The sequence below is a fragment of the Adiantum capillus-veneris genome, chromosome 3 (genome assembly GCF_014529385.1).
Source record: "Adiantum capillus-veneris isolate H3 chromosome 3, ASM1452938v2, whole genome shotgun sequence".
Lineage (NCBI taxonomy): Eukaryota > Viridiplantae > Streptophyta > Polypodiopsida > Polypodiales > Pteridaceae > Adiantum > Adiantum capillus-veneris.
The window spans coordinates 94,158,761-94,180,054 of record NC_140933.1 but is presented as its reverse complement, the minus strand read 5'-3'; the positions used below and the strand labels follow the sequence as shown (position 1 = coordinate 94,180,054).

Below are 21,294 nucleotides of genomic sequence, written 5' to 3'. Positions count from 1 at the left end.
ATAAGTATTGAGGACATTGCTTGGCATTCAAATAAAAAGACATTGCTTGACTCTCAACAAAGTCATCAATTAGCAACTCGAGAACAAATTGATTGCCATAAACATAGAGATAATGCAATGCATCTTGAGAGTATGAGGTAGAGAGTGTGAGCTGTGTGACAACTAGAAAGCTCCAAAATTGAAATCGATTGAAAACGTATCGAACAACGAAGCGCATTTTTCTATATAAATCTAGCGTATCGATCGATACTATACCGATCAATAAACTATTGATCAATAAAGTATCGATCGATAGTTTATAAATTATTCAAAAATACCATGTATTTTACGATAATATGCGAATAGTGACGAGTTATTCGATATAAATTGCATTATTTGGTCGAATAAATGCAACGCAACACATGAGATAGTATTTGAGCAATTGCAAAAGCACACACTTCGCTAAGGAAAGAAAATGTGATTTCTTTGAGACTGAGATTCACTATCTTGGTCCTCACGTTATATATACCGAGGGTATGCGGATGAAGCCTAACAAAGTGGAAGCTTTTCTCAAATGGCCAGCACCAAGAAACCTTAAAGAACTACACATTTTCTTGGTATGTACAATTTTTATGTGAAGCCCATTTTAGATGCAAAATACTCTAGCATTCACGCTTTTGGTCAATAGAATTTTTCTAATCTGTTGTTTTTCGCGAAAAATTGATATGGCTGCTTTGTTGTCCCCTCTTGAGACACCATTGAATTATGTATGTAAAAGGCTATGTTTTGGGCAAAATACAATGTTTTGAGTTTCCTAAGGAGGCTATTGTGCCGGTTACTCACAAATTGCATCTTGTCCATATAGTGATGGTTGTGGTCCTAAGCATGCTCCATCTTTTGGCTAACACTTATACTTTGTTAATTTTATTGATGTTGATTACTCCAAGCATTCATGGGTGTATCCACTGCAAAGTCCTAAGTGTTTATGTGCTTCAAGAAATTTTTATGTATAGCAATGTATCAAATTGTACTATAGGCACCCTCCGTTCTCATTGAGGAGGAAAGTATATGTATAAATAATTCAATGCATAGCTAGTGAATCATGGGATAAAATTGCAATGTATAGTGCCATATATCCCTTAACAAAATGGTGTGTTGAGAGGAAAAACGAGTCACTTATGGGGATGACACAATGTATGGTCAAGAAAAAGTTTTGCCACATGTGTTTTGGCTTGAAGCTATCATGTGTGTTGCATATGTACTAAATAGTTGTCCCACTAAAGCATTACAATCTATCACTCCATATGAGGCTTGGCACAGCAAGAAGCCATCTATATTGAGTTTGTTTGGTTGCTTGGATTATGTTAATCAACAACGCTTAAAATTGAATGTCAAGCCAATAAAATGTGTTTTGGACGGTTACAACATGTGTAGATTTGACAAGTTAAATGTGACACTGAAAATAACTATATCCACTTGGCCAAAAAAATTATTTTTTCATAGACTCTATGTGTAACAAGATAATAGATAACCCAAGAATAAAGGAGTAATTTTCCATGCCGCCATCTACATATGAGAGAATAAATAGTAAATATTTTAAAGAATAAAGGAGAAATCATAAGCGCCACCACGTGCATATGAACACGCTCAAAAGCATCACCCACCCTTCATGTCCATCACGCTTCTTTAATCAACAATAAACACCCTAATAGGATCATAACAATAGTATCAATATATCGTATTATAAATCAATTCTAGTCTCCAATATACATTTCCATAACATAATTTATTTTCTCAATTGTGTACAAAATCAAACCAGTAGTTGTGGTGGCCAACCAACATGCAAAATGGTTTTGTGAGTGGTCAAAATTGGCAATTCGACATTGGAAAGATATGATAGATCGAGACGTTTAAAGGATGTATTGACTAAACTGGAAAATTGGTACTAAACAAGATTCACGGCTTGAATTGTGAATCTATGACAGTAGATCACTTGTAAGTGAGTAAAGCAATGATAGTCCGGATTGAACGATGCTCTTGAAAATTTATTAAATTTCTTCAATCAAACTACTTTTGTATTTAGCTGAATATGCAAGGTATTGGTTGCTTGTGCATGTAGTGGTGAAGTTATGGTCAAGTATAGTTTCAAGAATTAGAATCTTCTCATTTTCCATCTATAATGGGGATATAACCTTTGTGTGGTTTTGATAAGCTAACTAAGGGGCTAGTTTGACTTTAAAGTAGTTCTTTTTCTTTGAAAGGGATGTAGAAGCTATGTATGTAAGTGTCTATACTAAGAAATTTAACATATAAGATCATTTGGGTATTATTTTACATGCATACTATATTTTTTAGTGACATTAGAATTACTAGTAGATTCATGACTACTAACACCAGTAGGTGCCCAAAACAACTTTTTCAAAACCCATTAATTAGTTTGGGGGGGGGGAGAAAGGAAAAGGGAAGGGTGGGGGAAAAAAAGGGAAAAGAGAAGGGGGGGGCTGGGGGGGGGGGGGGGGGGGGGGATTGTTTTTTTTTAATGCTTAAAGGGACCTTAGAAGCCAACGCAGGCATATAGCCTAGTGGTAAGGTTGAGTTTCATGCTATGTACGTAATGAGTTCAAATCCTACTCAGTAAGATTAGTTTTAAATGGTGACCAACATGGACATGCTAATTGGAGATGGTAAAGTATCTTGGGGAGATTCTATGTAATGAAAAATAAAAGTAGAGCCAATAGTGGTCATGTTGTTAGTTGGTATTACTTGAGCTTGGAAGGTCTTCTCAAGTGAGAGGGTGAAGATGTTTGTCTCCTATCATGGCCGAATGAATGATTTATCATGTTGAATAAAATGAACCTACTTATGTGTTTAGAAGGTCTTATCAAGTATGAGGTCAAAGATGTATGCCTCCAATTGTGGTCGATTGTATCATATATTGAGTTGAAGAAAGAAACCTACATAGATAGATAAAGTAAATCTTCTACTAGTAGCACAAACATGAGTATTAGGTCTTACCAAGTACTAGGTCAAAGATGTATGCCTCCACTTATGGCCGATTGTATCACATATCGAGTTGAAGAAAGAAACCTGCATAGGTACATAAAGTAAATCCTCTACTATCGAGTTGAAGAAAGAAACCTGCATAGGTACATAAAGTAAAGCCAACAAACTACGTATTTTTCGGCTCCCTAACTCAGCTAAATATCGTTGCTTGAACTATCTTAAATTTTTATTGTGCAAAAACTCTTGAAAATTTTGAGTCTTCCACACAATAACATTGAAACTAAGGTTTTAGGTGTCCCAATTTGAGCTTGTACCACATACTTTGACACATTTAGTTGATCTACGTGGAAAGTCTGAAGTTAGTTGAGGTTTTGAATGCTCATGTCTCAAGAATTAATATTCGAACTTTTCTCATGTGTAATTTTGGATATTTGAAATGATCCAATAGCTGTTGCTTACCAAAGCACTTCTACTTGCCACCTTGAGTCCTCAATGGAGAGGGTAAGCAAATACATCAAAAACATATTTTTTTCCTTTTATACAACGATATGCTTGAAATGGCCATATCAAACATGTAGAACTTCCCATTACTTTATATACTCTCAAGTAAATTTTTTGGCACATGAAACTTGCAATTATCTATAGCACAATTGTAGAAAAGTCACATACATTTTTTCTACAAAGTCTTCTCATTTTTCCTTGAGCTTACAAAGTCGGTTTTTTTAAAGCATCAATCGCAATCTTACGGGGGGTCCACTTGATATTATTCTTGATCATGATAGCTTCTAAAATGCAAGGTTATATTTTTTAAAGACCCTCTAGCTAACATATTTAAGCATATCAAGAGGATTTTCTTAAATACACCGTCTAATGCAAATAACATTTAATCTAAATTTGTCAAAGTGTTTTGTTTTGGTACCAAACTAGTGTTAAAGAGTGGACTTCATCTCTCTACTTGAACATCCAAACTTGTGCTATAACTTTCCATCTATCATTCCCACCAAGTCTAGGAGGCTGGAGCAGCGCTTTGCGGTCTCAAACTACACTGATCCCTACACTATCACCATGTAGCATGGCTAGAATGTAATCGTGTATATAGCCTAAAGATGTACATTCAATCATGTTGTAAACTAAAAGAGCACGGTTTAGTTTGTCTTACATATTGCGTGGTGCAATCACTCTAATATAGGCTTGATATAAGACTAAGGAAGAAGTTGCACGAGGCTCTCAAAAGTGAAATCTTACGAGGGCCTCCAAACCCAGCAAACAGAGGCATCTCGAGAGTCTCTTTTCAGCATAGCTGGGCTAAAAGAAGTGTATACGTTGGAAGAATCAGAAGGCCGCCCTCCCCTTCTTACCCCATCCAAAGACAGGTGGAATGCCCAAATAGCCTCGAAAGGCCAGGCCATTAAACTGGCTCGAGATAAAATCTTGGCGTGGTTGGGTTCCCTGAATTGGCTGCCCATCTTATGCTACATGAGTCACCACCCGAGTGATGACTCTTGCAACTCTTTTATAGGCAAAGTTTTACTCAAAGCAACAATTGCCTCCTCCATGTAAAATGTACTTATGCTAAGTTCTTTCAAATCTAAAGCTATATATATATATATATGTGTGTGTGTGTGTGTGTGTGTGTGTGTGTGTGTGTGTATTCAAAACTATCAAGTCTAAAATCTACAACATAATGAAAGTGGAGAGAATCACAGAAAGCATCAAGCACCAGTAAAAAATTGATCAAGAAAGTAACTTCAAACTTCAAACATCAAACATTATCAAAGAAAAAAAAAACCTCTTTAAGACTGGCTTGTAGGAAAAACTAAGTTTGCTTTCAGGCTCCAGTTCGATCCCCAGCATTCACGTGAATACAGCTTTAACCAATGACCGAGTAGGAACCGCTTCCTTCCACATCTGAAACAGAACATGTCAAAGCCCAGAGACTTTGCTCACCCTATGCGCTCTTGAATACACCAGATAAAGCCTTGAGATTATCCAAAGAACTCGCCTTGCATTTACATTGTGAAGTCCATGTGTAGCCAAATACCAAGACATTCCTTGATGTTACATTATGACAAACAGATAACAAGTCTTCCCTCTTGACATGCTAACGTCAATTTACACTTGTCTCCTGCACACTAGCGTCTATCACAACACAGCTATGTGCCATGCAATTATGGAGACAAAGATGGGACCCCAGGTAATGCATTGAGCCAGTGCATTACTCCGTTTCCTGGAATGGACAGAACCCGTGCTACATAGGTCAGCGCTCGAACATCTGCCTTACCTGCTGTCTCATTGCCGCCAGCTCTGCCTCCTTAAAATCAAGCTGGGCTCTCAAACTGTCGTTCTCGGCAAGAAATTCAGCTACTTCAGCCTCTTTTCTTCGCTTGCCAGCCTCAAGATTCATTATATGGGCACTCATCCTGTCACCAATAATCAGATCAAAAATGAGTATTAGAACCACAGGCTACAAGCAGTGAAGCAGTTTGGACAAAGGTCAAAACTGTCCGCATACGAGAACATACACCCAAGTATTACAGGCAGTCTTCCTAGCTTTCAGTTTATTTATTATTCAATAATCGACCCCATTCCAACACACATTTGACAAAAGATGCCGAACTGTAAAGGTGTTGGAAATTAACTTAGTGGAAAACCAAATTAGACAACAGATGCCGAAGTGTAATGGTATTGGAAGTTACACTTAGTGGAAGGTGTCTTAAAGTTTTGAAGTCCTTGGCAACCATCACCGATCAAATCTCCATTCCCATCTCTACGAGACCCTTCCTCTCTCTCCTGCGCTTTATGCAGGCAGTTTTGCTCAAGAGCAGGATTGTCAGCATAAATTATAAATCAGAGCTCAAGACTCCGGTGCATGCGCTGTCGAATTTCATGCAAGAGGCATTCAATGGTCAAGGAGAAAGTGAGCTCGCCAGGTGGCAAGGTGAAAAGCGCCTACGTTGGCAGCACTCCATGACAGAGCCTTCTTGATGAGAGCGAGCAGGAATGGCTGCATCAATTCGCAATCGAGGAGGGGAGATTTCCGAGTAGCTAACCGGATGTGAAGCTGCAGGAGAAGAGGAGGATGCAGGTGGATATGAACAAGAGGTCACCATCAATTCGAGAGGAGGTTGATGTTTGAGAAAATTTTGCCTGCATGCGAAAGCCATTTTAATGGCTTTCGCAGCCATTTTAATGGTTGTGAAAAACACCCTACATTACAAATTTAGGAGTATGTTAAGGTGTTACAACCTTTCTCATCTGGCATCTGCTTTTCCGAAAGCTGCTTCTATGACGAGTAGTGTAAACTCTGATGATCAGTAAAGACTGTAAAATCGGCTCCAAGTAAATAGTGTCACCACTACGTAAGAGCATGGATAACTGTCAATAGCTCTTTCTCATAGATCTGTGCTACATCTCTAGACGTGAAAACATCCTACTCTCATAAGCAATGATAGTAAACTTCAAATGATTTTTTAAGTCTGGGAAGGCCAACACTAGTCATGTTGTTAGCTTTTCCTTGAGGGTCTGAAAGACCGTAATTTCTTTTGGTCCCCAAGCAAAAGGAACTCTTTTCTAAATCAGGATATGCAAGGGAGAAGCAATCTCTACAAATTTTCGAATGAACCGTCGATAATAAGAGCACAAGCCCAGAAAACTTCGAACTTCATGACCGTTTTTCAGGTTAGGCCAGTCACAGATAGTCTCTACTTTGGCTAAGTCCATCATTACACCTTCCGTTGAGACAATGTGTCCCAAAAAGTGTATTTCTGGCAAGAAAAACTCGCTCTTCTTTGCATTGATAACCAATCTACGTGCTCGCAGTGCTTGAAAAACCTATAGCAAATGTTGTCGATGTTTTGCCTCGTTCTTAAAGAAGACGATAATGTCATTAAAGAAAGTATACCTAGATGAATCCAGGATAAGCCCAAATTCACCCATAAAGGAAAGTGCAAGGTATAGACCCATGGTAGTCACCCACAAGACAATATAACCATCAGCTCCATCATGCAAAGTATTGACTAAATACAACGACATCCCCAGGAACGTCGTCAGTGCCCAATAGTGGGTGTAGAACTAGGTACTAACATATGCTCCCAAACACAACACCACACACACACACGAGCATACATCAACACGAAGTTCAACGCACTGAGTTTCTGTCATGACTCCGGAGATCAAGGGCAGACTCGGCCATAATGAAGCCTAGCACTAAAAGAAGCATTAAAGTGCCCACAAATGATCGGTATTATCTAACAATCTTATCCATCATGCGGTTGAATGTCACAGGAGCGTTTGTGAGACCAAATGGCATCACCAAATATTCGTACAAGCCAAAATTTGTCCTGAAAGCTGTCTTGTAGACGTTCCCAAGAGCAATTCGAATGTGATGATATCCACACTTCATATCAATTCTACTAAAACAAGTGGACCCCTGAAGTCTGTTGAGTATATCATCGATCCTAGGAATAGGGAATCTGTTCTTGATGATGATTTTATTGAGAGTCCTATAGTCGATGCACATTCTCCAAGATCCATCTTTCTTTTAACACTCGAAGCATTGGAGAACAGAATGGTGGAGTGCTAGGTTGCATAAGACCATTTTCTAGAGGTACTTTTACCTGATTCATTATTTCTTCATATTGGGCTCAGCTAACACGATAAAGTGGCCGGTTCGGTGGTGTACTTCCTCAAATCAAATCGATCGTATGATCTTCAGGACGAGAAGGAGGTACCTCACCTGGTAGGCCTTAAGAGAAATAGTCAGCTTGTGCATGTAGAAAGTCTTGCCGTTCCTTTTCCAATTTAGACATGTTTGATTGTTCTTCATCATTCAGTTCTTTCAAGTAGATCGAGTAAACAAAAAAAACTGAATGTCATTAATTTGGAAATGACCAAAGCCAATACAAGTGGGATGGACTTGCCCTTCAATTTTACATTTTTCTTGCCCTTCTCATTCTTCAAATTAGCTTTCCTGGCCCAATAATCAACCACAACGTTGTTCCTGTGGAACCAAGGGATTCCTAGGAGGACGTCACACCCTTCCAAAGGCATGATGTAAAAGTCCTCGTGCCCTAAATACCCCTAACAATCCAAACGGAGTTTGCAAATGACAGGTGTAATGGTAACATCCTGTTCAGGTGCCGCTAGAACTACCTCCGCTTGTGGCCCCATTTTGGCGGGCATAGTTCCAAGTCGAGCCACCAATCCAGGTGTGATATATTTAGACTTGGCTCCTCCGTCAAAGAAGATGAGGGCTTCTTGATCTCGTACTTTGCCCCATGCACGGCAAAGTTCTATGCTTTCATCCATCCGATCGAGGTCGGTCCCCACACAATCTGGTACTAGTCCAGCTTTCATCTTTCCTTTTTTGCCACATTCTTCCGCTGCTCTGGAACTCTCTGGCCTATCTTCTGATTGTCCTCTCTGTGCCTTTTTGGGGCACCTTGCAGATATGTGTCCTTGTTCTCCACAGTCAAAGCACTTCCCTTCCTTGAGGTAGTTTGATTTCTGTTCCTTGGTCAGTCGGGGTCGTGAGTCCTTATTTTTCTGAAACTTCTTCTTCTGTTATCATTTGTCGAATTTTGTCTGGTCCTTGGTATCAAAACTTGATTAGTGGGGTAAGTCAAGTTACCCGAATCCATAGCACTTGCTCAGCATGTCCCATCAGTTGTTGAATGGACTCGGACTTCTGCTGAAGGCAGTAATCTCGAATCTCTTTGGGAAGACCACAGCAAAATCGCTCGATTTGTTGCTTATAAGTGACCTTCTTAAAAGAAGAGGTAGGTAGAAAAGCATCTCAAAATCTCTCACACTAAGTATCCAAAGTGTCGGCCTTGAACATCCGGAGATGGTTCCAAGCGGTAATCACATCTCGTTCGTACTCTTGAGTCACCAACAGGAAATAAAGAGTCGCTTGAACTTTAACCACTTTGTCAGGGCTTCTTTCCTTAAGAGAAAAGTGGACCACCATGTTTGTGCATTTCCTTTTAAATATGATGCTGCCCTCCTCATTTTGGAATTTTCTGAGTAGCGCCCTCTAGAGAAAGCTATGTCAAATTGTTGAATAGAGGCTAAAGCCTTGGGAGCATCTCGAAACCCTGAAAAGGTATCAAACTTTACTGTCTGTCCACCCTCCTTGAATTCCTTCGTCTTCTTGCCCTTATCCTCCAGAAAATCATATTGGTTGGCTCTCTAAAAGTGCTTCTTCTTTGAATAAAACATATGGTCATCGGAGTCCGAACTCTTAGAAGAGGATGAAACTCGTCAAAACTGTAGGAAAAATGTCGAGATCTACGGTATGGTCTGATTTTCTTGGCCTTCTTCTTGTTCTTATTGAATTTCTGGTTCTTTCTTCGTTTCTTGCCCTTTCTATCCTCATCACTCAAATCAGAAGAGGAAGAGCTATCCGAACTGTAACAGACTTGGGCACCCCAAGTCGAGAATCTGGCACCACACACAAGAGAGAATTACTTTAAAATACTTCACACTTAAATCACAGTTCAATTGAGTCGACAAGGCCCGATGTAGTTCCGTGCCCAGAGAGATTGGCCCCAAAGACTGGCGTCCCTTTCGGTATTTCTTTTTATATTAATGCTTGAGCAAAGTACAATTGCTTGCGGGTCCTCTCTGCTCGAAGGCTCGTCAGCAAACTGAACCAGAGAGTGGCCCAAGGGTCTTAGTTAAAGGCCCTTGGCCGCGGAAAAGCAGTTACATGAAAATCTTTCAAACTCAAAAGCAATGTCCCCCAAAAGATGTCGTTCATTTTTTCCCAACGGCATTTACGGAAATCCGTACGCTGCGACGTCAGCACTGTTAGCGCAAATTATGGCCGTCCGTACAGCCTGCAGCGCAATTCAAGTTGATCCGTACAGCCTACCGCACGTTCAAATAAAATCTGTGTCCCTAGGGCCCCATCAGATGGGACCCTATAAGTTGGAACAACTTATTAGTTTGGGTCTATCATTTGGCATGACACGTCATCAATGTGTGAAAACTTCCTTTGATCTAACCCGGATGGACAACCCGCACGCGCCAAGGTTGCTTGGTCCATCACCAATCTACCCACCTCTTAGGGAGAACTTGGACTCATTGATCCTGCACATCACAGCAAGGTACTATTGAGGAAGCTCATTGTTGGCGGTCTCTTCCCCTCGTGGTGAACCTTGGAAGGAAATTCTTTTGCCGACATGCATGTACAGTTCCTCAGCAGGTGGCCCTTGGCTTCATGATTTGAGCAAGGTTGAGAGGATAGATTTGCTTCATGGCAGCGGATCCAAGTCAGAGTCTTGGAGATTGAATTCAGTTTTGTGGCTTGCTAGACGATATATAGACAAACACATGGAGCCTTATACGAGGCACGCCTACTATGCAGCAAGAAATACAGGTCGTGATTCCAATGGATTGGCATAGCTTCAGCCCCCTGTAGGGATGAGTACTTTCACACGGCTAGAGGGTGTTAACTGTCATCAACGCATGCACACATGATAGAGTTTTAGATTTCTACTTTGAGGTGAAGGACGGACGTCAACGTAAGCCCTTGGTCTTGGAGTACACTTTGCAGCGCATTAGAGTTCTTGCAACTACACTTCAAAATGTGAGTGCACGAATGCGGTGCGTGTGCGGAGAGTGAGAAGAGGGGAGAGAGAGAGAGAGTGTACACAGGATGTGGGTGGAGCTTCGAAATCTCACTGTATAAGCACAGTGTGAGAATGTAAGTGAGAGCTCCATATTCTTTGTATGTATAAAGAATAAGGAGATAAATGTGGGCAGACATTGTCGTCCTCAAACGTATCAGACGCATCATAGAACAATGCATCAATCTCTGGCTCAACTGATGACTGACAAAGGTGTGCATCCCCAGAGATACCACTGTCTACGTGAGCGTCACCACAAGACAAATGCACAACCTGCTCTCCATGCAACACATATGCAAAAGAGACGCGCCTCGTCTCTCGCTCTAAACATGGATGCAAATACACAGAGACTACACCGCCTCGTGTGTCAGAAATATGCAAAGGGTATACCAGACCACTCCTAGCACCTCTTGCTATCACCAGTGATCCCCTATGCATCTGCAATGACTACTCTCCAAGCAATACACAATGTCCACTACTCTACAACTGACGCACTGAAATGAGACTCTGGTTGAGTCCTGGTACATAACGTACATCTCGTAGCGTAAGCAATGCACCGCTAGGTAAAGACATGCATACATCTCCAGCACCCTCTATGTCATATGCTGAACCATCAGCAAACTGCACACAACCAACTTTCCCACTAGAGAAAGAGCAAAACAAATCACGACGTGGCGTCACGTGAAAAACTACATGCTCGTCTAGTAGAAAACGCGTAGACAATGTGCTATCCCAAGACAAAAAGTAGTCTGAAGGCAAGCTACACTCAAAAGTGACATACCCGTCACATGCATACTCTCCAGCATCTGTCCTCATAGTAGCACCATGCATCTGCCTCTTCCGCTACCTCATACCCTTGAAGCAACGACGCCTAATATGCCCATCGTGGCCGCAGTGCCAACATGTCAATCGCAATCGTGAATGAGCACCGCTTCTTTTATGAAGCGTCTCCATATCCATGCCAAAACTATGGTAAACAATGCTCGAGATCACAAGACTCTCTCACCCGAGAGCAAACCCCTATCTCAAGCAAAGAAGGTGAGCAAACGATCAAGCTCACTAGCCTCCACAATAGGCATACATATCTGGCAAAATTTTGGCAGAGTCTCCTCTGTAACTGGAGCAAAACTCAACAGCAAATCGTAATGGAGACAACAACAAATGCCCAAATGGCCAATCCGGGAATGTACTCGTCCGGAATCACCTCACAAAGTCATACATAGAGCCAAACCGCTCTAGCCGGAGTATCACTCAATGGCACTACAAATGACATACATATGTGAGTGAAAAACTGCTGTCAAAATGTGTCAATGAATGAACAATGTTCCAGAAAACCGTAGTATACACAACTCCTCACTCCTGAGAGAGTGGGTACAAGAACACCAAACTGTGTCCAAGCTGACAAAACCTGTCAATATGAAAGCTAAGCTCGATCACAAACTATGGCAAAGTAAACTACAACCTCTATCCCACAAAAGCATACACAAAGCAAAAGCTCAAGACACCTGCTGTGTCGAAACTGGTATGCAAGCCAAAACACTGCAGAAGATGTCCTCAACTACAAATGGCAACACATGTGGGAGTACTAGACTCAACCTGTAGCTAGGAGTCAAAACCGGAAGCTCCAAATGGCCGAGCACTCACAGCTCAAGACCAAAAATGTAGAGCGAAACACGCTCGCGATGCACCACCCAAAAGGGAAAACACTGCACGCAAATCCTGAGTGCTACAAGCAAACGCAATATCGATCGCACCAACAATGTGCATAAAACTACTGAGAAATTTTCGCCAGAGTTTCGCCAGCAAAACAACTACAAAACCAGTAACCGATGTGACTGCACGCTCAAAACCATGAGCAACCAAAGCGCATCAAACCGCACTCCAAATGCATGCACCAATCTTCACACTTTGCATACATCATTGCAAACATCTATAAATCTAGTACACAAATACCTGCTCTACCTGTGACTGCCAAAAAACATGCTCGAGGCATACATTGCCGAGCTCAAACTGCAATCACATGACTCTACATGAGCATCAACCCACATAAGGCATACATCATATCCTCCCACCTGTGAGAAAACTTGTAACCAATACGACTCTCTCACATCCGAGAGCAAACCATGTGTAGAATCCTCGACACACAAAAAACAATTGCTGCTACAGAAATTTCAGAGGTCAAAATCAGTCCGAATGGACATCACCATTGCGTCCGGAGCGTGCCAAAACCCCATGTTACACCCTAACCTTGCATAAATCGCATTCCGTATGCAAAAGTTATGCAAATAACACTGTTTTGGAGCCCGAAAAATGACCTGCGGAAATGAAAATCTATATTCTTTCTGCAAGTATGGCTGTAAAAAAAACACTCTTGCAATACACCCTTCTCTCAATCTTGGGAATGTCCCTCAAGCTTCCGTGAGCACAGATCTAGTGGTTGCTCACCGATCTTAAGCTTCCACCGAAAGCGAGCTCACCATAGCCGAAGGCTCACTTCCCTATAGCACTCCATCTGTCGTGAAGCCAACGCTCTGATGCCAATTGTGAGTGCGCGAATGCGGTGCGTGTGCGGAGAGAGAGAGAGAGAGAGAGAGAGAGAGAGAGAGAGAGAGAGAGAGAGTGCACAGGATGTAGGTGGAGCTCCCAAATCTCACTGCATGAGCACAATTTGAGAATGTGAGTGAGAGCTCCTTATTCTTTGTATGTATAAAGAATAAGGAGATAAATGTGGGCGGCCGTACATTGGCCAGCGGACGTGGGCAAAGCACGGTGAGGCACACCGCCTTTACCTAACACAAAAGTGGATCAGAGACTACACCCCTAAAGAGGCAACTAGAGAGTGATGAAGGTTGTGGGCCGTTGGGAGTGCCTGAGAGGGATAATGATATAATACCCCACTCCCTGCTAGGGTACCTTTCTTTCAGTATACTGAACGACTGGATCGGCAGATCTTGATCGGCAAACATACCAGCAGCAGCAGAGCATTGGCAACAGCAATACCTTTAAGAGGGCTCCCTCTCTCTCTAATTTTTGCACGCGACTTTTGGCCAGTCATCAGTTTCGCACAGTTTCTGTGTTCCAATGGCTGGTTGCTCAGCAAAGGACAGCGGCAGGAGTTTGGCTTGACTATGGAGGACATTCGCAAGTCCGTTCGGGGTGTGGACATCCAGTGGAGACCCAGCAATGTTGCTTGTGGGACTGCCCACAGGCACAACAGGTCTGGCTCAGAATTCCTCATATGTTGGTTTCCATTTCAACAGAAGGAGACCTACAGTTGGGGGGTAGCAGCCTGGTCAGCCATATATAGCCCAGCACTTGGCTATGCTACGGACCTATTCGGCTTCAGGAGGGGTGGCCTCATCAGAGTACTAAGCAAGACTTTCAACAGGGACACAGACTCAGGAGAGAAACCCTCGATGAGAGCTGATCAGCAGTCTTGGTATCTGGTTCATCTGGAGGGCTAGTTGCTTCCAAGTAAGAATGGGGCAGCCAAAGACACCTGCAGCCGTTCGAGCCTTCTGGCTCGAATTGATTCATAAATTCAGAGGACCATATGACAGCAACCAGATAGGGCAGAGAGGGCAGCATCAGGATTTCATAGTTTGTGGCAGCCAGGACCAACTTTCACAGTGGAGCATGATCTTTGTTGGTAATATAGGCCTCCTGTTTGGTCTTCCCTCCTCCCATTTATGATGCAGCCTTAGTATATATTTAGATTTTTTTCTGTCTTGGAAGAGTCTCCCCTCTCTGTACATGTTTCCTTATACAAGGCATTGATATACCCCATTGAGGAGTGTGAGCATTGAACCTTACAAAAGATCTACAAATTGAATTTTGAATAGAAGCTCTGTGAATTGCACCTCAAAAAAAGATATGTACATTCGATCCCATAAGCTCGCCTTAAAAGATAATTGAAGTTTGTGCATACAGTGGTTAGTACTCATATACCTATCCCAGTGTTGCTATGAAAGTTGGCTTACAAAATCTACTCACAATGATCAAGCTAAGGCATTGTGTCTTCAGCATAACATATTACGACCTTGAAAATGAGCTGTAGAATGGATGGTGTTTTCAGATTCCTCAACAAGAGCCAATAACAGCCAGAAAAACCATACAAGCAAGGAAAGATAACGTCTTATTTTCATTATCTTGATTACTTGGGTTCTTGAACCATTGCTCAGACAGAGCAATATTTGAATATTGATTTAGGTAGTACCTTTCAGAAATGCCCTCCATCTCTTGAACGCGCTTTTCAAGTGTCATTATTGTCTCTCTTGAGGTGACCAGGCCCTCAATCCTGGATCTAAGAACTCCAAAGTCATTTCTCACTTTAGAGAGCTCCTGCTCGTTCTCAGCAGCACGTTGCCGTTGCCTACATGTTTCTTGTTCCATGTCCTCCAGCTTTGACTGCATCTCTTTCAAAACCCCACTAGTGCCAATAGCAACCTTTTCCATTTCTTGAACTCTATTCCACATGCCCTCCAGCTGGAGAGTCTTCTGCTTCACCTCATCTTGACTTGCTTTTGTCTTCTCTCTTTCTGCATCCATGTCTGATTCTGCCAGGATAGCCCGCTTTAATAAGACCTCCATCACATCTGTCACCTGCATGACAGCCCTTGCAATACGTTCAATGTATTCCCCTTCACCCAGATCCTGGGAATTCTGCTCAAAGACTTTAGAACCTAGTTGAGCCTCAGAGTCAAGGGTTTGTTGCTCAAGGAACGCAGGCTTCATATTGTTCTTCCACTGTGACATAGGCACTCCCCTCTTGTCCACAAGTCCCACATCTTCTTGCCTCCTTATCCCACAAGAGGTATGGGCAAACCTAGGAATAGCCATAATCCTTGCTTTAGATTTAAGATAAGAAAGAAGGGTGTCTGCTGTTTTGACTCTACGCCTAAGAAGATCCAGCTCACTTTTTCCATTGCTCTCAGCAGCCGAAAGAGATGCCTTCAACTCCAATAACTCAGACTTTAGCAACGTCTCTCTAGCCAGGCTCCTCAGCGCATCTTTTTGCCAAAGCCTCTCTAATTGCTCAACTTGAGCTCGTAATGCCTCTACCTCTTTGTCATCATTGCTGCCACCCTCCATAGAAAATTTCTAATAAAAAGCTTGAGTTCTGAAACACCTGAGAGACACAATGTATTTTTATGTGCTACATACCATGCATAGAAAAAAGGAGTCCAAAAAGAAATGCTTTTTACAGACCAGCATGGAGCACATAAATGCCAATGTAGGATCTTTTTAAACATAACTTAAAAGACAATGATATGAGGTATGAGCACTCTGTATGATGCTGGTGCAAAAAGTCCATTTGCTATGAGGTAAGTAGCTTGAGTACTCTAGAAGATGATGGCACAAGTTCATACTTTTCAATTGTACGACTATACAGCAGTGATTGTAAGTGCATTTGAACACTTTTTCGTTGCATGACTATAGAGCAATGATTGTAAGTACATTTCTTAAAGTCCAAAACAAATTGAAAAACTAAACTATGCATTGAGTATCACCCAAGCATATGTGACTCCCATAAACAATGACCCCACTGGGAGGAACATTTAATAATTCGTCAACAAGTCAATCCCAACATGTCTATCTACTAGTGAAAAGATTTGAATTTTGTACAGAATGCATGGTTTCCAAGAAACGCTGTCTTTGGGGAAACAACTTTGAAATGTGCTTCTCTTTGAAAACCAAAATGTTCACTTGAGTGATTTCTATCTATCATATTTGAAGCTTCAAGTTTCAAACAATCCATTCGTCCTCCAGCACAAAGTACACCTAATTCATGTCTAACTTTGACATGTTGAGCTATGTGCATAATTGTTTAGTGTCCATATAAATATCGCAAATTTCTTTTCTACAAAACCTTTTGGATGGCCTTTCAGACATGGACCAGAACCTTTGAAAACCATTTCAAAACTCCGTGGCTACCATGATAGAATGTCAAGTGAAGTTTGATAAGAAAAATCGTTAAATGCAGATAAGTTACTAAGGGCAAAACACCAAGAAGAATGATCACTTTGTATCTTAGAATGCACGTCAAAAATGTTGGACTACTTACACATGGGGGTGGGGTGCTAACCTCAAGAGTTATAACTGTTCAATACAATTTTTATGTGCAACCATGCACTCAATTTGAGTTTACATCTAGCACTAGCCCTGAATTTGTTAGGCCCTTTGGCCACTCAAAAAATCATCCCCTATAAACAAAGTGCTCAAGAATGACTTAAAAGCAATTGTAGCCCCAAAAGGTCAACATGCGTCAAAAACAGCCATGTCAACAGCAGCCATACATTCGACCTGCCACATCAGCCCTTTCCATCCAACGTTAGCACGATTTTATCATCCGCCATTCAATACATGATCGCCTAGTATGCCCAGCACGCATACCTTTCACATATCATGCCTTATGCAGTTTAACGTTACATGCTCGCCTAGCTTGCCCAGCACACATACCTTTCACATATCATGCCTTGAAACTGCTCAGGCCAAGCATATAAACGTTTTGTACACCTATGTTTGAGAGCGGGTTTTGGCAGGTGATCTTTCATAAGAGAACTATCCTACAATGGACAATGCAACAGACATCTTCACGAAGGGTATTCCTCATATCATTTTTGTCATCACACCTTCAGCTTCTATGTGTTCTTTCAACAACAGGTGTTGAGAGAGGGTGTTAAGAGTTTCATCCCCTACGACTTCATGGTTTTTGTGTCACGTGACACATCCCAACCCCATGTGTCCGTGGACAAGCTACACCACAGTAGGGTTCAGTCAGTCCAGTCAAGTCTAGATTAGCAGTGATCTGGCACTTTTGTGAGTCTATTCGTAGACCGTGCATGCCTAGTCACTTAGCATAGATGCATATCCTCCGGTTGCACACAGCATGATCATCGGAATTCCCATCAGAATCCATTAGCATCAGTTAGGGGAATTTTCCAGTGCATTTAGCCTATTTTCCTATTTATTGGTTATTTTCACTTATTATTTTTAAGTGACTTTCCAACAAAAGTAGGTAGGGCAATTTTGCTAAGTTGATATATAAGCAAACCCAAGTTAGCACTTTCTGGCAGAAGAGGCGGCAGCAGCTTCCCGCTCAACAGGCAACTTCTCAGCAGAACCCCCCTCGCAGTAGACCCTCGCCATCTACATCCCTCCCTTGGCATTTTCTCCACAGCATTCAGCCTCGCCGTCGATCTGTATTGCCTAGCGACTTCCTACAAGCATTCAGCCCAGCGTTTTCATCGCCAAGACACCCCACTTTCAGCCAGCGTTTTTGATGCAAAAACGCCAGCAAAACCTTCAGCTTCTCCAGCGTTTTCAGCCCCATCTACTAACGCTAGGGATCTGCAGATTTCAGCAGTGACAAAACGCAGTTTTCAGCCTAGACTCCTTAGCAGATCAGCCCCCCAAGAAGGTTGCAGATGCTCCCCCATTTTCAGCCATAAAAACGCAGCCAAAAACAGAGAATTTCAGCCACCAAACAGTCCCTAAAATCAGCAGATAAAGGATCTCAGATTTCAGCCATCAAGTCGCCGTCGTCATCACCGTCGTCGTCATCAGCATAGTCCCATTGCATCAGTCCATTGCATTCGCATTGTACACCTTTGTGCAATCAAGTTAGACCACTCTCGCCGACGAGAGTGGGGCCTTCGGAGGAGGGTTTTACAAACCTCTCGGTGTCGTATCTCTTCTCTCTCCTTCTCTCAATCTCATTCATTTGCACGCACAATATCCACTCACTTTGTTCGTGACCACAGCACTCTACAAGACGGAAAGCTCTCTCTTTCCCTAAGAACTAAAAGGAACCTTGAGCAATAAAGATCACTAATCATGAGAAAATACAACATTCATTCCGTTGCACCTAACATTGGTATCAGAGCTTTGGAAGTGTTCTGCATTACTCAAGGAAAGAACCACAAGAATTTTTTTTGCTTGTTGCGATCGCACGAACCCAAGTTTACTTGGGCGTGGCGATTCCTAATCGTGTTTTGTTGAAGAGTGACAGGAATCCCAAGAAAGAAAGGCTTGTCCAGCCTCCCCTTGTGTCTCTTTTCACTCATTGAGAGCGGACCGTGCACTTAGCGGCCGGCCAATCGACGTGAGGTGGGAAAAAGCAACCTTGGTGTGAGCGCAAGGCCGCCAAGGGGTGCGCCCGCAGAAAAGGGTAGAACTCGGGTGAAGAGAAGATCCTTCTCCAACGCGATTTACAAGCGAAAGAAAACCTCAAGAACCCCATGAACCCAAGACCCTCAAGAACCTCAAGAACCCAAGATTCTCACGAATCAAGGACCTCAAGAACCCAAGTTCCTCGCGAGCTTAAGACTCCAAGATCATAGTGCATGGTCGTCACCCGAAGCGGCATGGATACTTCGCATTCAGGTACTGAGCATGAGAGAGGCGACAAAGGATTTTCCCCACCAGGAGATTTTTCCAACCCTCCCCCTTCGCCATATACGCCAGACCCTATGGAGGCAATGATGAAGCAGATGATGGCCACGATGGATAAACAGGAAGACAAACGCCTTACTTTAGAACGCGAGCGCGACGAAAGAAAAGCAAGATTGGCCGCACAACAAGAAGAAAATCGACTTGCTCTCGAACGCGAGTGCGCTGAACGAATAGAACGCAAAGCAGAAAGGGACGCTGAGCCAGAAGCTCAAAGGGAGATTCGTAATCAAGAATTTATTTATCGTGTCCTAGCCTCGAAGACCGAACCACCCAAAGATCGTGGGAGTTCGTCAAGTGGCGCAAGCCACGATGCGGATTCACACAATCCAGTCGCAGAAAAGTTGATTTTCAGTAAGTATGACAGTAAGATGGATGCTACTGTTATTCATTCTTGGTTGCATCAATTTAATGCTTATTTTGCGACAACTAAGAAGACGAGCAATAGCAAAGTTTTGACGACAACTATGTACCTTGCCGGTGATGCCATTAATTGGTACCACGCATGGCAAGAGGCACAGCTAGCCGCGCACCCTAGAGGCAGTCGACGATTTCACGCCCCTCTTTTAGTTGGGTTGATTTCCAAGACAAGCTCAAGGCGCGGTTTATGCCACCTCGGTACCTTGCACGATTGAAGGACGATTGGCGCGCTCTCAAGCAAAATGGTATGCCGGTCATGTCTTTTTCTAATCGTGTTTTGCAGCTAGGTACCCAATTAGCATGTCGGATGAAGAGCGAAAAGAGGCTTTTCTTTTTGGATTGGACGAGTATATCAAGTACGATGTCGAGGTACTCGATCCAATCGATCTCAACAAGGCGGTAGCGATTGCTCTCGCACAGGAGATGAAGCACAACAAGGAAAAGCCTAAGGAGAACAAGACTTCCACAAGTACTCCTCAGAACGGTAAGAATGGTAAGAATGATAACTCTTCTAACCAATCTACCAACAGTATCTCATCAAAGAATTCTTCCAATGAATCTAAGGATAAGGCTAACACAATTGCTAAACCTAAGCTTACTCTAGATGAAAAGGTAGCACAAGGAATTGTAGGAGGTTACATCACTTCTGAGGAACAAAGCACTTATTCTAAGGAAGGTCGTTGTTTTCATTGTCACATTAAGGGTCACATAAAAACATGTCCTAAGCTTGAATCGAATGAATCTAAAGAACCCACAGCACCCACTACATCTGTCAATGCAATGAATGATAACACGGGTATGCCCAAAGTTTCTCAGGACCCTCCCATTGATGATTCTCTCATTAAATGTTATGGTCGTACGTCGGGGCACCGTTTTGTCATATTGTTTGACCCAAGTAGTATGCATGATGTAATCAGCCCCTCTCTTGTTGAGAGAGCCCGCCTCGAAGTTAGTCCGAGATCTTCTATCGAGGTCTCTGGCTTTCGTCCTGGTATGGACACTCTCATCACGAAGGAGTGCCTTGATGTGTTGTTTGCAATTCAACAGACTGCCTTCACTAGAAGATTTGTTGTTTCTCCTCTCTCAGGATGTGATATGATTCTACGCATGAAATGGTTTTGTGAACTGAACCCTCTCGTTGATTGGGAGGCTAGCACTATAACTCTCAATGCCAAAAGTGATTCTCCTACTGTCTTTCATGGAGTGGATACTTCTCCTTCTTCATCTCTCATTGCTAATATGCAGGACAAGGTTGAAAAGATTCGAGATAAGGAGATTCTCTCAATCTCTTTTTCTCCACAGCATGACACACAGGACTTGCATGAGTATGAGAAGCATGATGATTTGAATGATAATGATTTTCATGATGATTTGGATGAAAAAGACAAGCATGATGAATTTCATGAAGATGATGTGATTGTTCACAAAGATGATGTGTTAGTGGATGCTTTTTCTAGCGAAGCTTACCTCGTTGCAGATTCGATCAATCACCAAGAATCGATCTTGGCTTTCGAGTCGAGGTCCACAAATCCCCCCCGCAAGAAGATTTTCTAGATCCCGAAGAACCGATCTTGGCTCTCGAGCCTTGATCCAAAGAACCATCACAGGAAGTATTGTGTGTTCGCATGATTGATACGCATTGTTCGAGTGTTTCATTCGTGAAGGTTTCCTGAATTTTAGTCAGCATCGTTATGTGATCCCTTTTCCTAGGTATGACATATTGTATGTTGAGCACGTTTCTCTCATGGATGAGCACAAATGTATGCGGATTTTTCATGAAAAGTTGAAAAGTTTGTATGTAAGGAAGTCG

General features: G+C 42.4%; 1 protein-coding gene across 2 annotated transcripts in view; it reads right to left on the bottom strand.

Moving 5' to 3' along the window:
- Window positions 1–4,945: 4,945 nt before the first annotated feature.
- The window catches only part of LOC147461325 (uncharacterized), a 101,418-nt gene continuing 85,069 nt past the window's right edge, over window positions 4,946–21,294 (bottom strand). Inside the window, exons 2-3 of one of the 2 annotated variants that reach the window (XM_086508899.1) lie at window positions 14,830–15,732; window positions 4,946–5,402 (exon numbers count right to left, since the gene is read on the bottom strand). In XM_086508899.1, coding sequence (XP_086365025.1) covers window positions 5,240–5,402; window positions 14,830–15,704 — 1,038 coding nt within the window. In that variant the 5' untranslated portion in view covers window positions 15,705–15,732 and the 3' untranslated portion in view covers window positions 4,946–5,239. Of the gene's footprint in view, window positions 5,403–14,829; window positions 15,742–21,294 lie in introns of both variants that reach the window. The other variant, XM_086508898.1, reaches the window with a different exon arrangement.